This window comes from Mastigoproctus giganteus, chromosome 2 (genome assembly GCF_048544385.1).
Source record: "Mastigoproctus giganteus isolate SK-2022 chromosome 2, ASM4854438v1, whole genome shotgun sequence".
Taxonomy (NCBI): domain Eukaryota; kingdom Metazoa; phylum Arthropoda; class Arachnida; order Uropygi; family Thelyphonidae; genus Mastigoproctus; species Mastigoproctus giganteus.
Genome location: NC_143576.1, coordinates 2,764,239 through 2,781,342, shown reverse-complemented (window position 1 = coordinate 2,781,342; position 17,104 = coordinate 2,764,239). Strand labels below are relative to the sequence as shown.

The 17,104-nt window shown below is 36.9% G+C and overlaps 1 protein-coding gene across 1 annotated transcript in view; it reads left to right on the top strand.

Moving 5' to 3' along the window:
- Positions 1 to 237: 237 nt before the first annotated feature.
- Positions 238 to 17,104, top strand: part of Dhc98D (Dynein heavy chain at 89D) — a 971,787-nt gene continuing 954,920 nt past the window's right edge. Inside the window, exons 1-2 of the mRNA XM_090387912.1 lie at positions 238 to 245; positions 475 to 796. Of these exons, the coding sequence (XP_090244038.1) occupies positions 238 to 245; positions 475 to 796 (330 nt within the window). The remainder of the gene's footprint in view (positions 246 to 474; positions 797 to 17,104) is intronic.

Genomic DNA, 17,104 nt, shown 5'->3' with positions numbered 1-17,104 from the left:
TGTTGGACTCTGATTCATAATTTGAATGACCTAAAGGTATTATTGATGTTATCATGGAACATATTAAATTCCACACGAGACAGCATGAATTTAAATTGAGGAAGGATGGTTGCAGGATAGATGTGGAAAGTTTCCTTCACTCAAGTGGGTTATCGAATGTTCCATTGGGTGGAAGTAAATAGACTGAATGAAGAATAAATTCAAGGAAAAACTAGACGAATTATTAAGGATTGGGGAATGGACAGGTGATAATGGAAGTAATTTTTTTTTTTTTTTTGCCAATGCGGTATAAGCTTGCTTTCTTGCAAAATTTTCCTCTACTAATACTAAAATATTCAGCCCTGAAACACCTGCCTTGTAATTATTCCATGTATTTTTGCTTCAGCTTTCCACAAATTTGTTACTTTTGTTATAATTAAATATAATCCTGTATTGGTAGTTTATTAATGAAACCTATTGCTATTTTCTTCCTAGAACCAAGTTATTTGTGAGATGGATGGATGGCACGTGCATAGAAGCTCCTTCACTGAAAATCGAAGGACAGAATGAACCCTATGTATTTTCATTTTTTAACGATATTTGTCTTCATCCCAGAATAAATGAATTGGGCTTATATATTCAGAGAAACGTTCAGTTACTTCTTCTGGCAGTGTATAAAATATTGGAACAATGGAAAAAATTTCATTCATTATGGAGTGAAGATAAGCAAGTCGTCTGTGAGGAATTTGTTCATAGCGATCCTTCAATTGTAGATTTTGATAATAAATTTCAGTACTATTTACATATTAGAGAAGAGGTATGGCTAACTTAATAAACTGGAAACTTGAAAATATTAATGGCAATTTTGGTATGGTGATAGCAGTATCACGATATTAATAATATTAATGATGTGTTGAGAAAATGACATAATGTGGTTGTTCATAGTGAATTAATTAAATATGAGTAACACTAATTAAACTGTGTGATTTGTTTAAATGAATTTTATTGTATAAAAAAGTATTACAGAAGTAAATTAAAACTCACACAGTATAGATCTACTTAATAACTGGTGACATGTCTGGATTATTTATTGATTCTTTTCATCAGGCCTTATCAAGAAAGATTTAGTGGCTGTTCCAAATAGCCAATGCTCTGTAAAGTAAGAACACTAGTTATTAATTAGTTTTATTCTGATTAAACTTTTGTAATACTTTTTTATTTTGTTTATGTGAACTTTTTAAAGTTCACATAAACAAAACACATCACATCACATGGTTTAATTAGTGTTGTTGACATTTAACTAATTTGTTGATGATGGTAATTGTTAGTTGGTTGATATTCCTTGGAACCACGAAACAATGACAGAAGTAGTCACTACTTCTGTCATTGTTTCGTGGTTCCATATGGTATGCCATTTTGAATAGTTTATTGTGTACTGTCTTTATAGTTGGATGTTTACAGGCTGATTTGCATGTTGAATAAGCTTGAAATTACAAAATTAATATTAATAATTGTAATTTGAGAATTATATTTATTTGATATTATAATATTTAATAAAACACTTATTTCAATATGGAAATCTAAAGCGTAGCCTATTTATTTAATTCTCTCTTTTGGCTAAGTGATAGTCTTCTTCTAAACCAAAATATTTTGCTGATTTATTTAGAAATTTATAAATATTTAATTAATTTTCTTGGTATATAAGAATAAATTAATACAAATACAAAAACATAGAAAATTAATACGAAAATTAAAACTTGTTATATCGAAATCCATCTTCAGTTTGACTTTTGGTTTAGAAGAAGACTATCACTTGGTTGTAAAAGAGAATACCACACACTAAGAAACACTAGCTACAGAAAAAAAATCTTGCACATATACTTGCTGTGTTTTTCTGTAGCTAACATTTCTTAATATGGTATAGTTAGCTTTTCTCTTGTAATCAAAAACTTGTAATCTTGCAATCTTCTTCAAAAACCCATAATCATTTTTTCCCCAAAACATCGAAAAGCCTCTATATATATATATATATATATATATGTTGATAAAAATAATTAAGTTACTGAATGACAAAGTAAGCAAACAAAGTATTAAATCAAAATTATTAACCTGTGTTATGGATCTGGGGTACTACTAGTTACATTAGAGAAACCCGGCAACCATAATGAAATATAGACAAATGTTTATATTCAATGTATAGGGAAGGGATGCTGACCACCTGTCAATTGTAATTACCATGGAAAAATTGAGAAGGCCTGTAAGGCGAAGGAGATAACCTGAAATAAATTGATTAACATAAAAATATAACGAAGATAACAATGTTACCTAAAGTAGTGGGTCCTAGAGCTTTAACTACTTCTTCATAGGATTGGCAGCCAAAACCGTAGGAGCCACCACAATAAGCAGGGTTTCTGTTTCTGTTATGATGTATGCATGCAAAATGTATAAATGATAACCGACCCGACAGAGACCAAAAAGAAAGGAGTAAAATTTAAAAAAAAAAAAAAAATGCCAGTAGAACTTTTAGGAAAAAGAACTTTAAGAATAAAAATTTCTTTTGAAATCAAAAAGACAAATACATTACAAAAATTAAATAAAATAACTGTAGATTATGGGATAAAATCAGGTTAACACCAACTTACTGTGTTTGGAATGAAATCGGTGCTTGTTGTTGTTGTTGTTGTTGTTATTTTGGTTTTTAGGAGCATTAGCAACTAAGGCCATATTGCTCCGGGAATATGCGGTGGTCATTCCCTGACCTTTCCACATCCTCCGTATTTGGTGGTGACGGGATCGAACCCTGCTCTAATCAAGAAGCTTGTGTTACACACTGCTGCTCCTTCCCACCTGGCTACGGAGGCGCCACGAAATCGGTGAAATACTTGTGTGTGGTGTTTACAAAGCAATGTTGGAGAACCAAGGATGAAAGTCGATAGATAGCTGTCCAGAATGTTTATATCAAAGTGAATTGTCCCGTGTTACCGGGAAATAGGTAAATAAACAAATGAGGCAAAGTGCCAGCAGAGAGAGACTATGACTTATCACTGACAAAATAGTGTAGAAAAGACACTAAACTTTGTATCAGAAGAAAACAAGAAGCGATAGCAGGGGAACAGCATCTTGATATTGCTTTCGGCCAGTCTAATTGCGCACAAGAAATAAAATGTAGTAAATACTTTCCTTAATTACTTACTTTCCTTAATTCCGTTCCAAACACAAAGTAAGTTGGCGTTAACTTGACTTTATCTTGACAAGTTTTTCCAAAACCATTTCACCTACTTGTTTTTATTAACAGTAGCTGACTCACTTGATCTCTTTGAGGCCATTTTAAAAAAAAGAGAAATTGAAATACCCACATGGTAAACTAAAATCAATCACTACACAAAATGCACATGAAAGATATATAAACCAGAACAGAAAAGAAACCAAATTATAAACTTGAAACAACACTGCTGAGCAGTGTTACTGCTCAGCAGTGCTGTTTTCAGTTTATAATTTGTGGAAAGTTCTTAAAGAGAAGTTTTATAAACAACACTTTGATAAACTTTGGTTAATTAAAACACCACAGCAGACGGGCCCATTCCCAAAACACCACCGGGCAGGAAGATGTATATAAACTTCAAAACTGAAAACCCTGCCACCATCAGTGAATACACAAATAGTGACTCTAACATCATCATCATCATCATCAGCCATTTTCAATCCACTGCAGGATGAAGGCCTCTCCAGCAACTTTCCAGTTCCTTCTGTTTTGAGCACTGGCCATCCATTTACTACTCAAAAACTCATGAATTTCATCTATCCATCTCCGCCTTTGTCTTCCAGGTTTTCTTCTAGCTCCTCTTGGGTACCATTCTGTTATTTTCTTAGTCCATCTGTCATCATGTCTTCGAGCTATGTGTCCTGCCCAAGACCATTTTAGTTCTTTAGTTTTGATAAAAATGTCCGTTACTTGAGTTTGCTGCCTAATCCATGTGTTTCTCTTCTTATCTAACAGTCTGATTCCCAATATAATTCGTTCCATTCTTCGCTGTGTAGTTCTTAGCTTCTCTTCCATTCTTTTGGTGAGTGCCCAAGTTTCACTTCCATAAGTCATGGTGGGGAGTATACATTGATTCATTATTTTACGTTTCAGACAAACTGGGATATTGCTCTTCAGTATGTGACTATATTTCCTGAATGCTATCCATCCAAAATTTATTCTTCTCTTGACTTCCAGCCATTTATCATTATTACAGCTAATAACTTGTTCCAGATAAGTATATGACTCCACCTTTTCAATTACTGCTCCTTCAATCATTATTTCCCTTTCCGTGGCATACTTGTTCATCATTACTTTTGTTTTAGCCATATTCATCTTTAGTCCAAAATCCTTACTAACTGTGCATAACTGATTAAGATTTTCCTCTAATTCTTTGGGATCGTGGCTTATGACCACAATGTCATCTGCAAATCGTAAATGGTTTAGGTACTCTCCATTCACATTGACTCCTTTCTGCGACCAGTCTAATCTTCTGAAAGCTTCCTCAAGGGCAGCAGTAAACAGCTTCGGAGATATTGTGTCTCCTTGTCGAACTCCTTTCTCGATTTTAAATTTGCTACTGTCTTTGTCTAGTCTAATAAAGGATGTAGCACTCTCATATATTTTCTTCAAAATCATAATATATGGAGTATCTATGCCTTGTCTTTCCAGTGTCTGAAACATTGCCTTATGCTGTATGGAGTCAAATGCCTTTTCATAATCCACAAATGCTAGGCATAATGGTGTTTTATATTCATTTGCTTTCTCCATTAGCTGTGATATTACATGAAGGTGATCCATAGTTGAGAATCCTGTCCTAAAGCCAGCTTGCTCTTTCGGTTGATTCTCATCAAGTATTCTTTCTAATCTGTTAGTAATGACCCTTGTGAACAACTTGTAGATTAGCATTAGCATTAGCATTAGTAGAGGCATTTGATGCAAGAAAGCAAGCTTATGCAGCATCAGCCAAAAAAAAAAAAAAAAAAAAAAAGTAACATAAATAAATAAAAATAACCACTTCCACTTCACCCCTCTGTTCGTTCGAAATACCTGTCCAGCTGAGCCTTAAACTTATTTAAGCTATCAACTTCCACGACAGGGGATGGAAGTCTGTTCCACCCACCAACCACCCGCTGGCTAAAGGCAAATTTCCGCACATCTATCCTACATCTGTCTTTCCTCAATTTGAATTTATGCCCTCTCAGGTGATTTTTCTGAGCTAGAGGAAGAATCCCATCAGCATTGAGCATGCTCAAACCATTCAAGGCTTTGTACACCTCTATCAGATCACCCCGCTGGTGCCTAGTTTCCAGACACTGTAATTTGCAAAACTTATGGGATAACAAAAGATATGGGATAACAAGCTAATTGGTCTATAATTTCCAATTTCTGATTTATCTCCTTTCTTATGCAGCAAAACTATGCTTGCATTATTCCACTGCTTAGGCATCACACCTTTTCTAATGCACTTTGTGAAGAGCCTTGCCAGTTTTTGTGTTATGTCTCTTCCTCCCAATTTTAACAACTCTACAGTAACTTCATCTTCCCCCGGGGCTTTCCGATTCTTCATTTTCTTCAATGCATGTTCTACCTCATCAGGAAGAATATCGGGTATGTCGTATGTGTTGCTACTTTGCAATCCATCTTCCCCATTGCTGGTATCATTCCCTCGCTCCTTGTATAATTCTCTATAGTAGTCTTCTGCTATTTGAATTATGCCTTCTCTGCTGTTTATAAGTACACCATCTCTATTCTTCAGTTTCAGTATCATTTGTCTTTCTGTATTACTGCTCATGGCTGCTGATTTAAATCCTTTGTTTTCCCTTAATGCTTGTTCTACTTTTCTTGTGTTAAATCTTCTTATGTCCTCTCTGAGTCTCTTTCTAATGGCTTTGCATAACTCAGTATACTCAATTTTCTCCCTGACAGTGTTTTTCTTGCTCTTCATTTGTCGTCTTTGGTTCATCATGACAAGTGTTTCTTGACTAATTTTTTCTTCTTTGGATTTCTGTTTCCCTATAGGTTTCTTGGGCTTTATCACTTTCAGAAAGTTGTAATATTCCTCGTCGATATCTTGGTCCTGAGCAGTCTGCAGAAGCTCAAACTTGTTCTTAAGTTCCAGTACATACTGCTTTTTCTCCTCCTCTGTTATTTCAAAGACCTTTGTATTATTTACTCGAGTCAGTTTTTTCCTTTCCTTTCCTACATCTATATCAAGTGTACATCTTACCATTCTGTGATCACTTCCAACATTTACCTTATTCAGGACGGTAACATCATTCACAATATATCTTCTGTTAGTGAGGATGAAGTCGATTTCATTAGTTGTTAATCCATTTGGACTCTTCCATGTCCACTTTCTGTTCACCCTTTTCTTGAAAAAAGTGTTCATTACTGACATTCCTTGAGATTCTGCAAATTCCACAAGTCTTTCACCTCTTTTATTTCTTTCACCAATTCCAAAATTTCCTATAGTTCCTCTTTCTGCGCTGTTTTGCCTTTTTCCAACCTTAGCATTGAAGTCCCCCATAATAATAGTGTAGTGGGTTTTCTGCTCATCTAGAAGACTCTCAATTTCAGTGTACATTTCTTCAACCTCTTCATCATCATGACTCGATGTTGGTGCATAAATCATTATAATCTTTAGATTGTACCTCTTAGAAATCTTGAGTATTAGTCTTGACACCCTTGGTGATGTACTTTTGAATTCCAAAATGTTGTTTTTAAAATCTTTATGGACCAGAAACCCAACTCCACCTTCACTCCTTTCACTGTTTCCATTGGTGTACAGCAGATTTCCACTTGATAAACTTATAAGTGATTCATTTCTTCTTCTTGTTTCAGCCAAACCGATGATATTCCAATTCAAATTTCCTAATTCCTTTTCCAGCTCTAATATCCTGTCTTCACCGATGAGTGATCGTACGTTATAACAGGCCAAGTTCAATTTCCGTGCATGGCAGCCTGGTTGTACCCAGAGATTCTTAGCACCCTCTGCTTCCACTCTGATCCTCTCGCTGCCGTAAGAGGGAGAGTGAAAGCTGCTGGGGACTGAGGGCCATTTGTATTGTTGTGCTCTCATTGCTGGAGGGTTTGGTCTTTTCCTCTTCACGCTGACCAGGCGTCTTGAAGAGAACCACTCTACACGTTCGTTGCCACCTAAGTGACGTAACAGGGCTTACCATCGAGAAGGTGTGCATGAGTGGATTTTAGGGAGGCAGGCCAACCGGACTTCTCCTAAATCTTCTGTAATAGAGAGATATTGGATCCATCAGTGTTTTAGGCTGAGTGTCTGATAACACACAGGATACCTGTTCCCCTCTAAGCCCCGTGACTCTAACATTTCACCGATTTTCAACTGAAAATCAGTGAAATGATGGAGGAAGTTATTTTCCTGGCTTTCAGAAGTCTCAATTGCAAATAGTTTCATCTTGATGAAGGTGATAGATACATCTCAAAATAACCATCATCACAAACAGTTTCAAAAGAATTTTATCATTCAGGAGAGATGTCAGAGGCTCATATCTGGTCAGTATGGGTTTGGCACATCCTCGGTCCTGAGTTGGATATCTTCTCTTTCTTGGTGATTTCCCCTCCCCCCCTCTCTCTCTTGCACTATATGGCTAATACATTGTTTAATTTTTGTAATGTATTTGTCTTTTTGATTTCAAAAAATTTTTTATTCTTCTTTTTCCCTTAAAGTTCTATTGGCATTTTTTTTTTTTTTTAAATATTACTCCTTTTTGCTCTCTGTCTGGTCGGCTATGATTTATACATTTCGCATGTATATATCATAACAGAAACAGAGACCCTGCTTATTGTAGTGGCTCTTACGGTTTTGGCTGCTGACCCTATGAAGAAGTAGTTAAAGCTCTAGGACCCACTACTTTAGGTAAGATTGTTATCTTCATTATTATTTTTATTTTTATGTTAATCAATTTATTTCAGGTTATCTCCTTCACTTTACAGGCCTTCTCAATTTTTCCATGGTAATTACAATTGACAGGTGGTCAGCATCCCTTCCCTATACATTGAATATAAACATTTGTCTATATATATATATATATATATATATATATATATATATATATATATGTACACTTTGGCTAAACAGTGAGATATAGAACAGAAGAGATTTAAAGTAACCACCCCCAATGGAAAGTGAGGTTGTGACAAAATTGGAGCATCAGGCCATCATCAATTTGACAAAGAAAAAAGAAAGAAAAGGGAATGAATCAGAAGTTATTCATGAAAACATGAAATTTGTATATAGTGCTGTTCCCTTCTGAATACCAGCTACAGTTTTGGCCTAAACAGTTTAAATATGATCAAGAACTCATAGAAAATGATCCTAACTCAGAACAACAAGTGGAAGTGAAAACTCCAGAAATGTATAAAAATAGTGAAGGTGTTAGGAATGCATGTGCATTCTTAACCTTCAAAATAGTGCAGGACAGAATTTGTGAGGAAAATTTACATGTGCAGTTATGCAAATCTATAAGGTTTCTTTCAAGAATTTTAACTGGAGATGAAATGTGGATTTATCACTGGTATCCAGAAAAAAAAATGAGTGCATGCAATGGAAAAACCATGGGCCACCACTACAACTGAAATGATTCACTCTAATTCGAAGAAGATCATAGCTGCCTTTTTTTGGGATATGGAAGGAATTGCTTTGGTAAACTACATGTCACATAAGAAAACAATTATTGGAGATGCATATGCTGTTCTCAAAAATTTAAGAGAGGCTATAAAGGGACAGAGAAGAGGAAATTTACATGAGGTGGTTCATTTTCCTTCATGAAAATGCTCCTTTATTCACAAGTCCCATAAAGCAATTGCAGATTCCAGAAGTTAAACCACCAGAAGTTAGATTGCAGATTCCAGAAGTTAAACCACCTATCTTACAGTCCAGACCTAGCTTCTAGTGATCACTTCTTCAGAAATCTTTTGAAATTGTGCAAATTTCTGAACACCTATGTGGGTATCAGTTTTTAAGTGATGACAGTCTTAAGGAAGCCATAAGCTTAATAAAATACCCAAAGGCTTTTTTTTAGGTATTTTCTCTTTGCTTTAAAAAAAAGTAACTTTGGGCTTAAAAAAAAAATAAAAAATTAAGCTGTGTTATTTCATTATTATGAACGTATATATAACTTTTGAACCACTTTCTCATAGATGAGCTGGGTTAGAGTTACGAAGAGCAGAAACAGACAGACAGACAGACAGACACTTGCTTATATCCTAATGCTAGGAGCATAGCAAATGAATTTGAAGTGTTGGTTTAATCATCAAATTCTGACACTATTGATATTCGGGTATCACTCAAGTCAAGTGGACTCAATTTCGGCGAAGTCCATACGGTCTGTGACAGCCAAATCCTCTGCTTGCACCTTCACTATTGTGGGACGGTTAGTAATCCTGGGTATAACCCCCCCCTTGTACAAGCACACTGTGGGTGACGACCCAGGTGTGAACCAACATAAGCAGGGGTCGCGGTGTGGTGCCCACACCACATGGAGGAATGCCGCCCCTCTGTGTTACCAGGCAATACTAGGTGGTAGATGACTCTCATCAACTGGTGCAAATTTACCACTTTGCTTATTGGAGGCTTGAAGTGGTGGAACCAATGTTTACTCCCCAGAGCTAAGTTCCGGTCAACCCTACCCCATCTTTTCCATCTTATGACGGACATCATGGCGAGAACCAATCTTCCTTACATTTCGAGGTTACAGCTCTAAAACGGTGTTTACAGGTCAACCGCTAGTTAGTACACCGGACTGAACCTATTGGTAATAGGAGGCTTCTGTATCAGCTAGTGTATAATCTTGCTACCTCTACTCTGCCAGATAATGACTGGAGAGAGTCCGAGTAGTAAGTATGGCTGGGGGTATTGTCGCAGCCACATTATGTCAAGGACCTGGGTATATTCTTACCATGTGTTTTTTTTTTTATGAAAATCCCAAACACGAGAGGTATTAGAACCTATAGTACTTAGTACCATGCTTGGGTTGGAGGTTACTTTTCTTCCAAACAGCTGTTCACTCTGTACAAATTGCAAATCCCAGCTACCATGGAATATTGTTCCCACATCTAGGGCGGTGTCCACAAAACCTCTCCCAGGCTTCTAGATTCCATTCAGAAGAGGGTAGTTAGGTTAATTAACGACTCAACTCCAACAGAGTCTCTCCACTCGCCATCTCATAGACGTACTGTTTATGCTGCATGCCTTTTCTATAGATACTTTCATGGGCATTGTTCTTCTGAATTGGTTTCTATAATTCCTGCTCTCTCTCTTTTCGAAAACAGTCTGAACACGTGCCGCCGCCAGCAGTCAACCTCCATTTACTGTCCAACTTCAAACTCGCAGAACCAACTTTTCGTCTTCCTCGTTTATTCATTCAACTGCAGTTTTCTTGAACAACCTTCCTTCATATGTCTTTCCTGAAAATTACAGTCTGCAGAAGTTCAAGTCTAATGTTTGGTTGGTTTGTTGTTTGTTTTTTTTTAGGAGCATTAGCAACTAAGGCCATATTGCTCCAGGAATATGCGGTGGTCATTCCCTGACCTTTCCGCATCCTCCATATTTGGTGGTGACGGGCTCGAACCCCGGTCTAATCAAGAAGCATGTGCTACGCACTGTTGCTCCTTCCCACTTGGCTACGGAGGCGCCTAGTCTAGTGTCAACAAATGTCTTGTCTCGTCTTCTCAAGCTCCAACCAAAGCATGGTACTAAGTACTATACGTTCTAATACCTCTCGTGTTTGGAGTTTTCATAAAAAAAAAAAAAAAAAACCACAGGAATAGCAGAAAACTGGTCATTCTGATATTATGAGATGCAGAATTTGAATATGCTGAGTGCAATGTTTAAGAAAGGACAGACATGACAGAGAAAGGGTGCATGGGAAGTTGTACCTAGTAGATAATACACAGGCTTTCAGTGTGATAATAAATTTACATCACACAAGAGTAAACTCAGTATGACGTAAACATTGTGAAATCAAATATGAGAGTATGTATATGCATACTGTCATATTTCATTTTACTCATCAAAGGCCAAAGGCAGCAGACAACTGTACTAGCAATATGCTTTCATACTTTTAAGTTAATGTGATACACTTGTCCTTAACGTAACCACATAAGAAAAAAATCCAGAGCATCTGGCAAGTGGGGGCGGGGACAAAATTGGCTCTCTTCATCAGCTAGAAATGAGTTATCCTAGATTCTCTAATTTTCCTGGTTCCAGTATGCAAAAATGAATAATACAGATGAATTATTCTCTAAATTTCTTGGTTCAATATGCAGTATCCTGCTGAAAAATAAGAATGATGATCAAAAAAAAGATTGAGGCTCATTTTACTATATAAAATATGAAATGATAATTAATAGAACTATATACATTTAAACCTATGAGATATTTATCTCTAACATATGTTGTTGTTTTTTTTTGTCACTCTTGGCGCACAATAATTCTGATAATGAGTATCAAACTTGAAAAGAATTGAAAAGGAAAATAATGAACAACAAACCAATGTGGAATTCTGTATCCTTGCTGAACAAAAGACCCACAGAAATGTTAGAACTTTTGCAAAATTCTATGGGGAATCTGATACATCTGGATCCACTGTATTTAGATGGCTTAGGCAGTTCAAAGACAGAAGAACCAACTAATCCTATCTCATTACATTCATTCATTATCAATAATTGATACGATTATTGATTGGTTGTCTTTGAAAACAGATCAGTTACAGTCAAAAAACTTGCAGAGGTCTTGAGTATTAGTTATGAGCACACGAAACATTTTGAAAGAACATTTAGGAATACCTTGAGTACCTCAACTTCCTACTGCTTCACAAAGGCAGGTTAGAATTGATATCTCACTTAAAAACACCTGTCAACATTAGAAAAATGATATTTTAAGCAGAATAATCACTATGGATGAGTCATGAATCCAACATCATAATCCTCTGCTTCTGAAGAAAGCATGGTCCATAAAGTCTGCAGGAAAGTGTACGAACATCACCTTTTTTGATATGAAAGGCAATATTTACAAATTACCAAAAAACTTTATATGTTTCTGGACAGTATTATACTGAAGTTCTAAAGAGATTGAATTCTAAAGAGAAAACATGGGGCAGAAACAACCTGATGCAAAAAAATTTCGATGGATGCTACACCTGGATAGTGCAAGAGTGTGTACAGCCTCAATTTTCCAGGAAACTGCATTAGTTACACATCAAACTGATTCTCCACCCTCTCTATATAGAGCTGATCTTGACTTATTACATTTTGCTATTTCATAAGCAGGTGAACTAAAAGTTTGCCATTTTCCTTTGGACACTGAGCTAATGAACATCATCAGTGTATTTAAATCATCTTTCTGAAATAAAAACTAAGCTGAAGTATTAAAAAATGTATTGAACTAGGTAGGGTTATGTCAAAAAAGGAATAACCAATATAACAGTGGTTTCTATTTTTAAATCAATTTGTCTTTTCTTTGATTATCCCTCATAACATTTGGTTGCAAATTTGTTCTGCACCACAGCAAATATCTGAAGTATATGCCTATAACTAGCACTTAGTTGTAAGTAAGTAAACACACCACTGTGTATGATAGCATGAAAGCAAGCTGGGCTTTGCACTTTCATTGGGCCTCATATGACAAAATTTATACTCTGTATGAATTTTTCAAATGATATAAGAAAAAAAACTGTATTATTGGAGAATTTTTCCATCAGCAGTCTTTATTCTTTCTGATGAGGTCTTTTATGCCACAGGATTCTTATGAATATAGATATATTAGCATTAGCATTAGTAGAGGCATATGATGTAAGAAAGCAAGCTTATGCAGCATCAGCCAAAAAACACGCTCCCATTTCACCCTTCCATTCGTTCCAAGTACCTGTCCAGCTCAGCCTTAAATTTATTTAGGCTATCAACTTCCACAACAAAGTATGGAAATCTGTTCCACCAACCAACCAACCACCCGCTGGCTAAAGGCAAACTTCTGCACATCATTCCTATATCTGTCTTTTCTCAATTTGAATTTATGCCCTCTCAAATGATTATTCTGAGCAAGAGAAAGAGTTCCATCAGCATTGAGCATGCTCAAACCATTCAAGGCGTTATACACCTCAATCAGATCATCTCGCAGGTGCCTAGTCTCCAGACACTTTAATTTGCAAAATTTAAGCCTTTCTTCATAAGAGCAACCCTTTGTTCCATTCACTAATCTTGTTGTCCTTCTCTGTACTCATTCCAGCAGCTCTACATCCTTCTTAAAATGAGGCCTCCAGACCTGTATGATTTGCAGTTAAAGGAAGATGCTAGTAGGGGTATGTTATAGCCTAAATTTCCTTTAGGCTAGCAATTATGATTGGGATAACTGAGAGAGAGAGAGCGAGAGAGAGAGAAAGAATATACAGAGGATTCTAATGTCCTATATCTACTTCTCACTAATGAGCCTAATGTATCAAAAACTTGATAGTGGGAGAATCAACATCAAGACAGTGCCCAAAACACCATAAATGAGTTGTATCAAAAGACACAAGTAGTAAATTTAAAATTGAGAGATTCGAATTCATGAAAGAGGGTTATAACAGAATGATATTGCTTTAGCTCGATTAACTGGTGTGACTACTGTATGGAGCTGGATAGAACTATGACACAGAAAATGTTCAAAGGATTTAGCATTAGCAGAGGCATATGCAAGAAACCAAGGTTATACAGCATCAGCAAAAAAAAAAAAAAAACACCCTCCCATTTCACCCCTCCATTCATTCCAAATACTTGTTCAGCTCAGCCTTAAATTTATTTTAGCTATCAATTTCCACAACAAAAGATGGAAGTCTATTCCACCAATCAACTACCTGCTGGCTAAAGGCAACCTTCCGCACATCTATCCTACAACTGTCTTTCCTTGATTTGAATTTCTGCCCTTATGGTGGTTATTCTGAGTAAGAGGAAGAATCCCATTGGCATTGAGCATGCTCAAACAATTCAAGTATTTATACACCTCAATCCGATCACCTCGCAGGTGCCTAGTCTCCAAACACTGTAATATGCAAAAGGTAAGCCTTTCTTCATAAGAGTATCCCTTTGTTCCATTCACTAGTCTTGTTGCCCTTCTCGTTCCAAATACATTCTTCTTAAAATGAAGCCTCAAGACCTGTATACAGTACTCAAGGTGTAGCCTGACCATCGCATCATACAAAGGGATATCACCTCCTTATCCCTGCTAGAAAAATTCCTGTATATCATTGACAAGACACCATGAGCTACTCTTGCAGATCATCTGCACTGCTAAGAAAACTTCCTCTCTGCCTGCACAATTACCCCAGGTCCTTTTCATTCTCTACTGTCAGTATAGTAACACAGAGTTGATACATTACTCTGAGGTTACTGCTTCCTATAGGTAGAACTTTACATTTGTCAATGTTAAACTTCGTTTGCCACCTCTCACCTCGTATAGTCAACTTTTCTAGATTCTGTTTCAGCAGCATACTGTCATTAACAACCTTGCCAAGCTTTGTATGGTCTGCAAACTTGGACATTAAGCCTGATATACTATCATCAATATCATTTATAAATACAGAAAACAACAACAGACCCAACACTGAACCCTGAGGTACTCCACTAATAACATTAGTCCACAAAGAGCAGTGTCCATTGATTACCACTCTCTGTCTTCTCCCACTGAACCATCCCTTTATCCATAGCAGCAATTTGCCTCCAATGCCACACTGTTCCAATTTATGCAGCAGTCTTCCATGTGCAACAGTATCAAAAGCCTTTCTAAGATCCAAATATATGATATCAAAGTTATTCCCTGCATCAAGTTGCTCTGTGACCACATCATAGTATCCAATCAAATTGATCAGACAAGACTTCCCCTTAAGAAACCCATGCTGTGTCCAAGCTATAAATGAAGTCTTGGCTAGAGGACCTGCAGTGCTTTTTTAACCAGTGCCTCCATTAATTTCTCTGGAACGGAAGTTAAACTAACCGTCTATAATTACTTCTGTCACCTTTTGATCCTCCTTTGTGAATTGGGGTCACATTTGCATATCTCCAGTCCATGGGTACCTCCCCTGAGTCCAAGGAAGCTCCCATGATTATGGCTGGATAGATCTCATCCACCCCAGGTGCCTTTCAGATGTTTATCTTCAACAATTTCTACTCCACTTTCCTCTCAGTTATTACAAAATCATCTAGCTCACTGCCAGAATTTACTTCAGATTTGGCATTCCCATCCCTGAATAACTCCTCATGTGTGAATGAATATGCAAAACACTCATTTAGTTTGTTAGCTACCTGAGCATCAACAGTTGAACCGTCGATATCCAGTGGACCAATCTGATTCATCCCATTCCTTCTAAAGTTTACATACGTAAAGAACTCTTTCTAAATTGAAGAAAGAGGACTATAACGGAATGATATTGCTTTAGCTCGATTAACTGGTGTGACTACTATATGGAGCTGAATAAAACTATGCCACAGAAAATGTTCAAAGGATTTAGCATTAGCAGAGGCATACGATGCAAGAAACCAAGCTTATACAGCATCAGAAAAAAAAAAAAAATTCCATCCCATTTCACCCCTCCATTCGTTATAAATACCTGTCCAGCTCAGCCTTAAATTTATTTTTGCTATCAACTTCCACAACAAAATATGGAAGTCTATTCAACCAATCAACTACCCACTGGCTAAAGGCAACCTTCACCACATCTATCCTAGAACTGTCTTTCCTCGATTTGAATTTCTGCCCTTATGGTGGTTATTCTGAGTGAGTAAGAGGAAGAATCCCATTGGCATTGAGCATGCTCAAACCATTCAAGTATTTGTACACCTCAATCAGATCACCTTGCAGGTGCCTAGTCTTCAAACACTGTAATATGCAAACGGTAAGCCTTTGTTCCATTCACTAACCTTGTTGCCCTTCTCTGTACTCGTTCCAACAGCTCTAAATCCTTCTTAAAATGAGGCCTCGAGACCTGTATACAGTACTCAAGGTGTGGCTTGACCACCGCATCATACAAAGGGATATCACCTCCTTATCCCTACTAGAAAAATACCTGTATATCATTGACAAGACACCATGAGCTATTCTTGCAGACCGTCTGCACTGCTCTGAAAACTTCATATCTGCCTGCACAATTATCCCCATGTCCTTTTCATTCTCTACTGTCAGTATAGTAACACAGAGTTGATACATTACTCTGGGGTTACTGCTTCCTATAGGTAGAACTTTACATTTGTCAATGTTAAACTTCATTTGCCACCAAAGTCAACTTTTCTAGACCTGTTGCAGCAGCAGCGTACTGTCATTAGTGTCCTTAACAACCCTGCCAACCTTCGTATCATCTGCAAACTTGGACATTAAGATTGATATACCATCATGAATATCATTTATAAATACAGAAAACAACAATGGACCCAATACTGAACCCTGAGGGACTCCACTAATAACATTAGTCCATGATGAGCAGTGTCCATTGATTACCACTCTCTGTCTTCTCCCACTCAACCATCCGTTTATCGATAGCAGCAATTTGCCTCCACTGCCACACTGCTCCAATTTGTGCAGCAGTCTTCCATTTGTGACAGTATCAAAAGCCTTTCTAAGATCCAAATATATGATATCAAAATTATTCTTTGCATCCAGTTCTTTTGTGACTGCATCATAGTATCCAATCAAATTGGTCAGGCAAGACTTCCCCTTAACAAAACCATGCTGTGTCCGAGCTATAACTGAAGTCTTGTCCAGATGATCCTGCATTGCTTCCTTAACCAGTGCCTCCATTAATTTTCCTGGAACAGAAGTTAAACTAACAGGTCTATAATTACTTGTGTTGCCCTTTGATCCTCCTTTGTGAATTGGGGTCACATTTGCACGTCTCCAGTCCATGGGTACTTCCCCTGAGTCCAAAGAAGCTCTCATAATTATGGCTAAGTGTTTGCTTACTTCCTTTGCTGCCTCCTTAAATATAACTGGATAGATTTCTTCCACCCTGGGTGCCTTTTTTATGTTTATCTTCAACAATTTCTCCTCCACTTTCCTCTCAGTTAATACAAAATCATCTAGCTCACTGCCAGAGTTTAACTCAC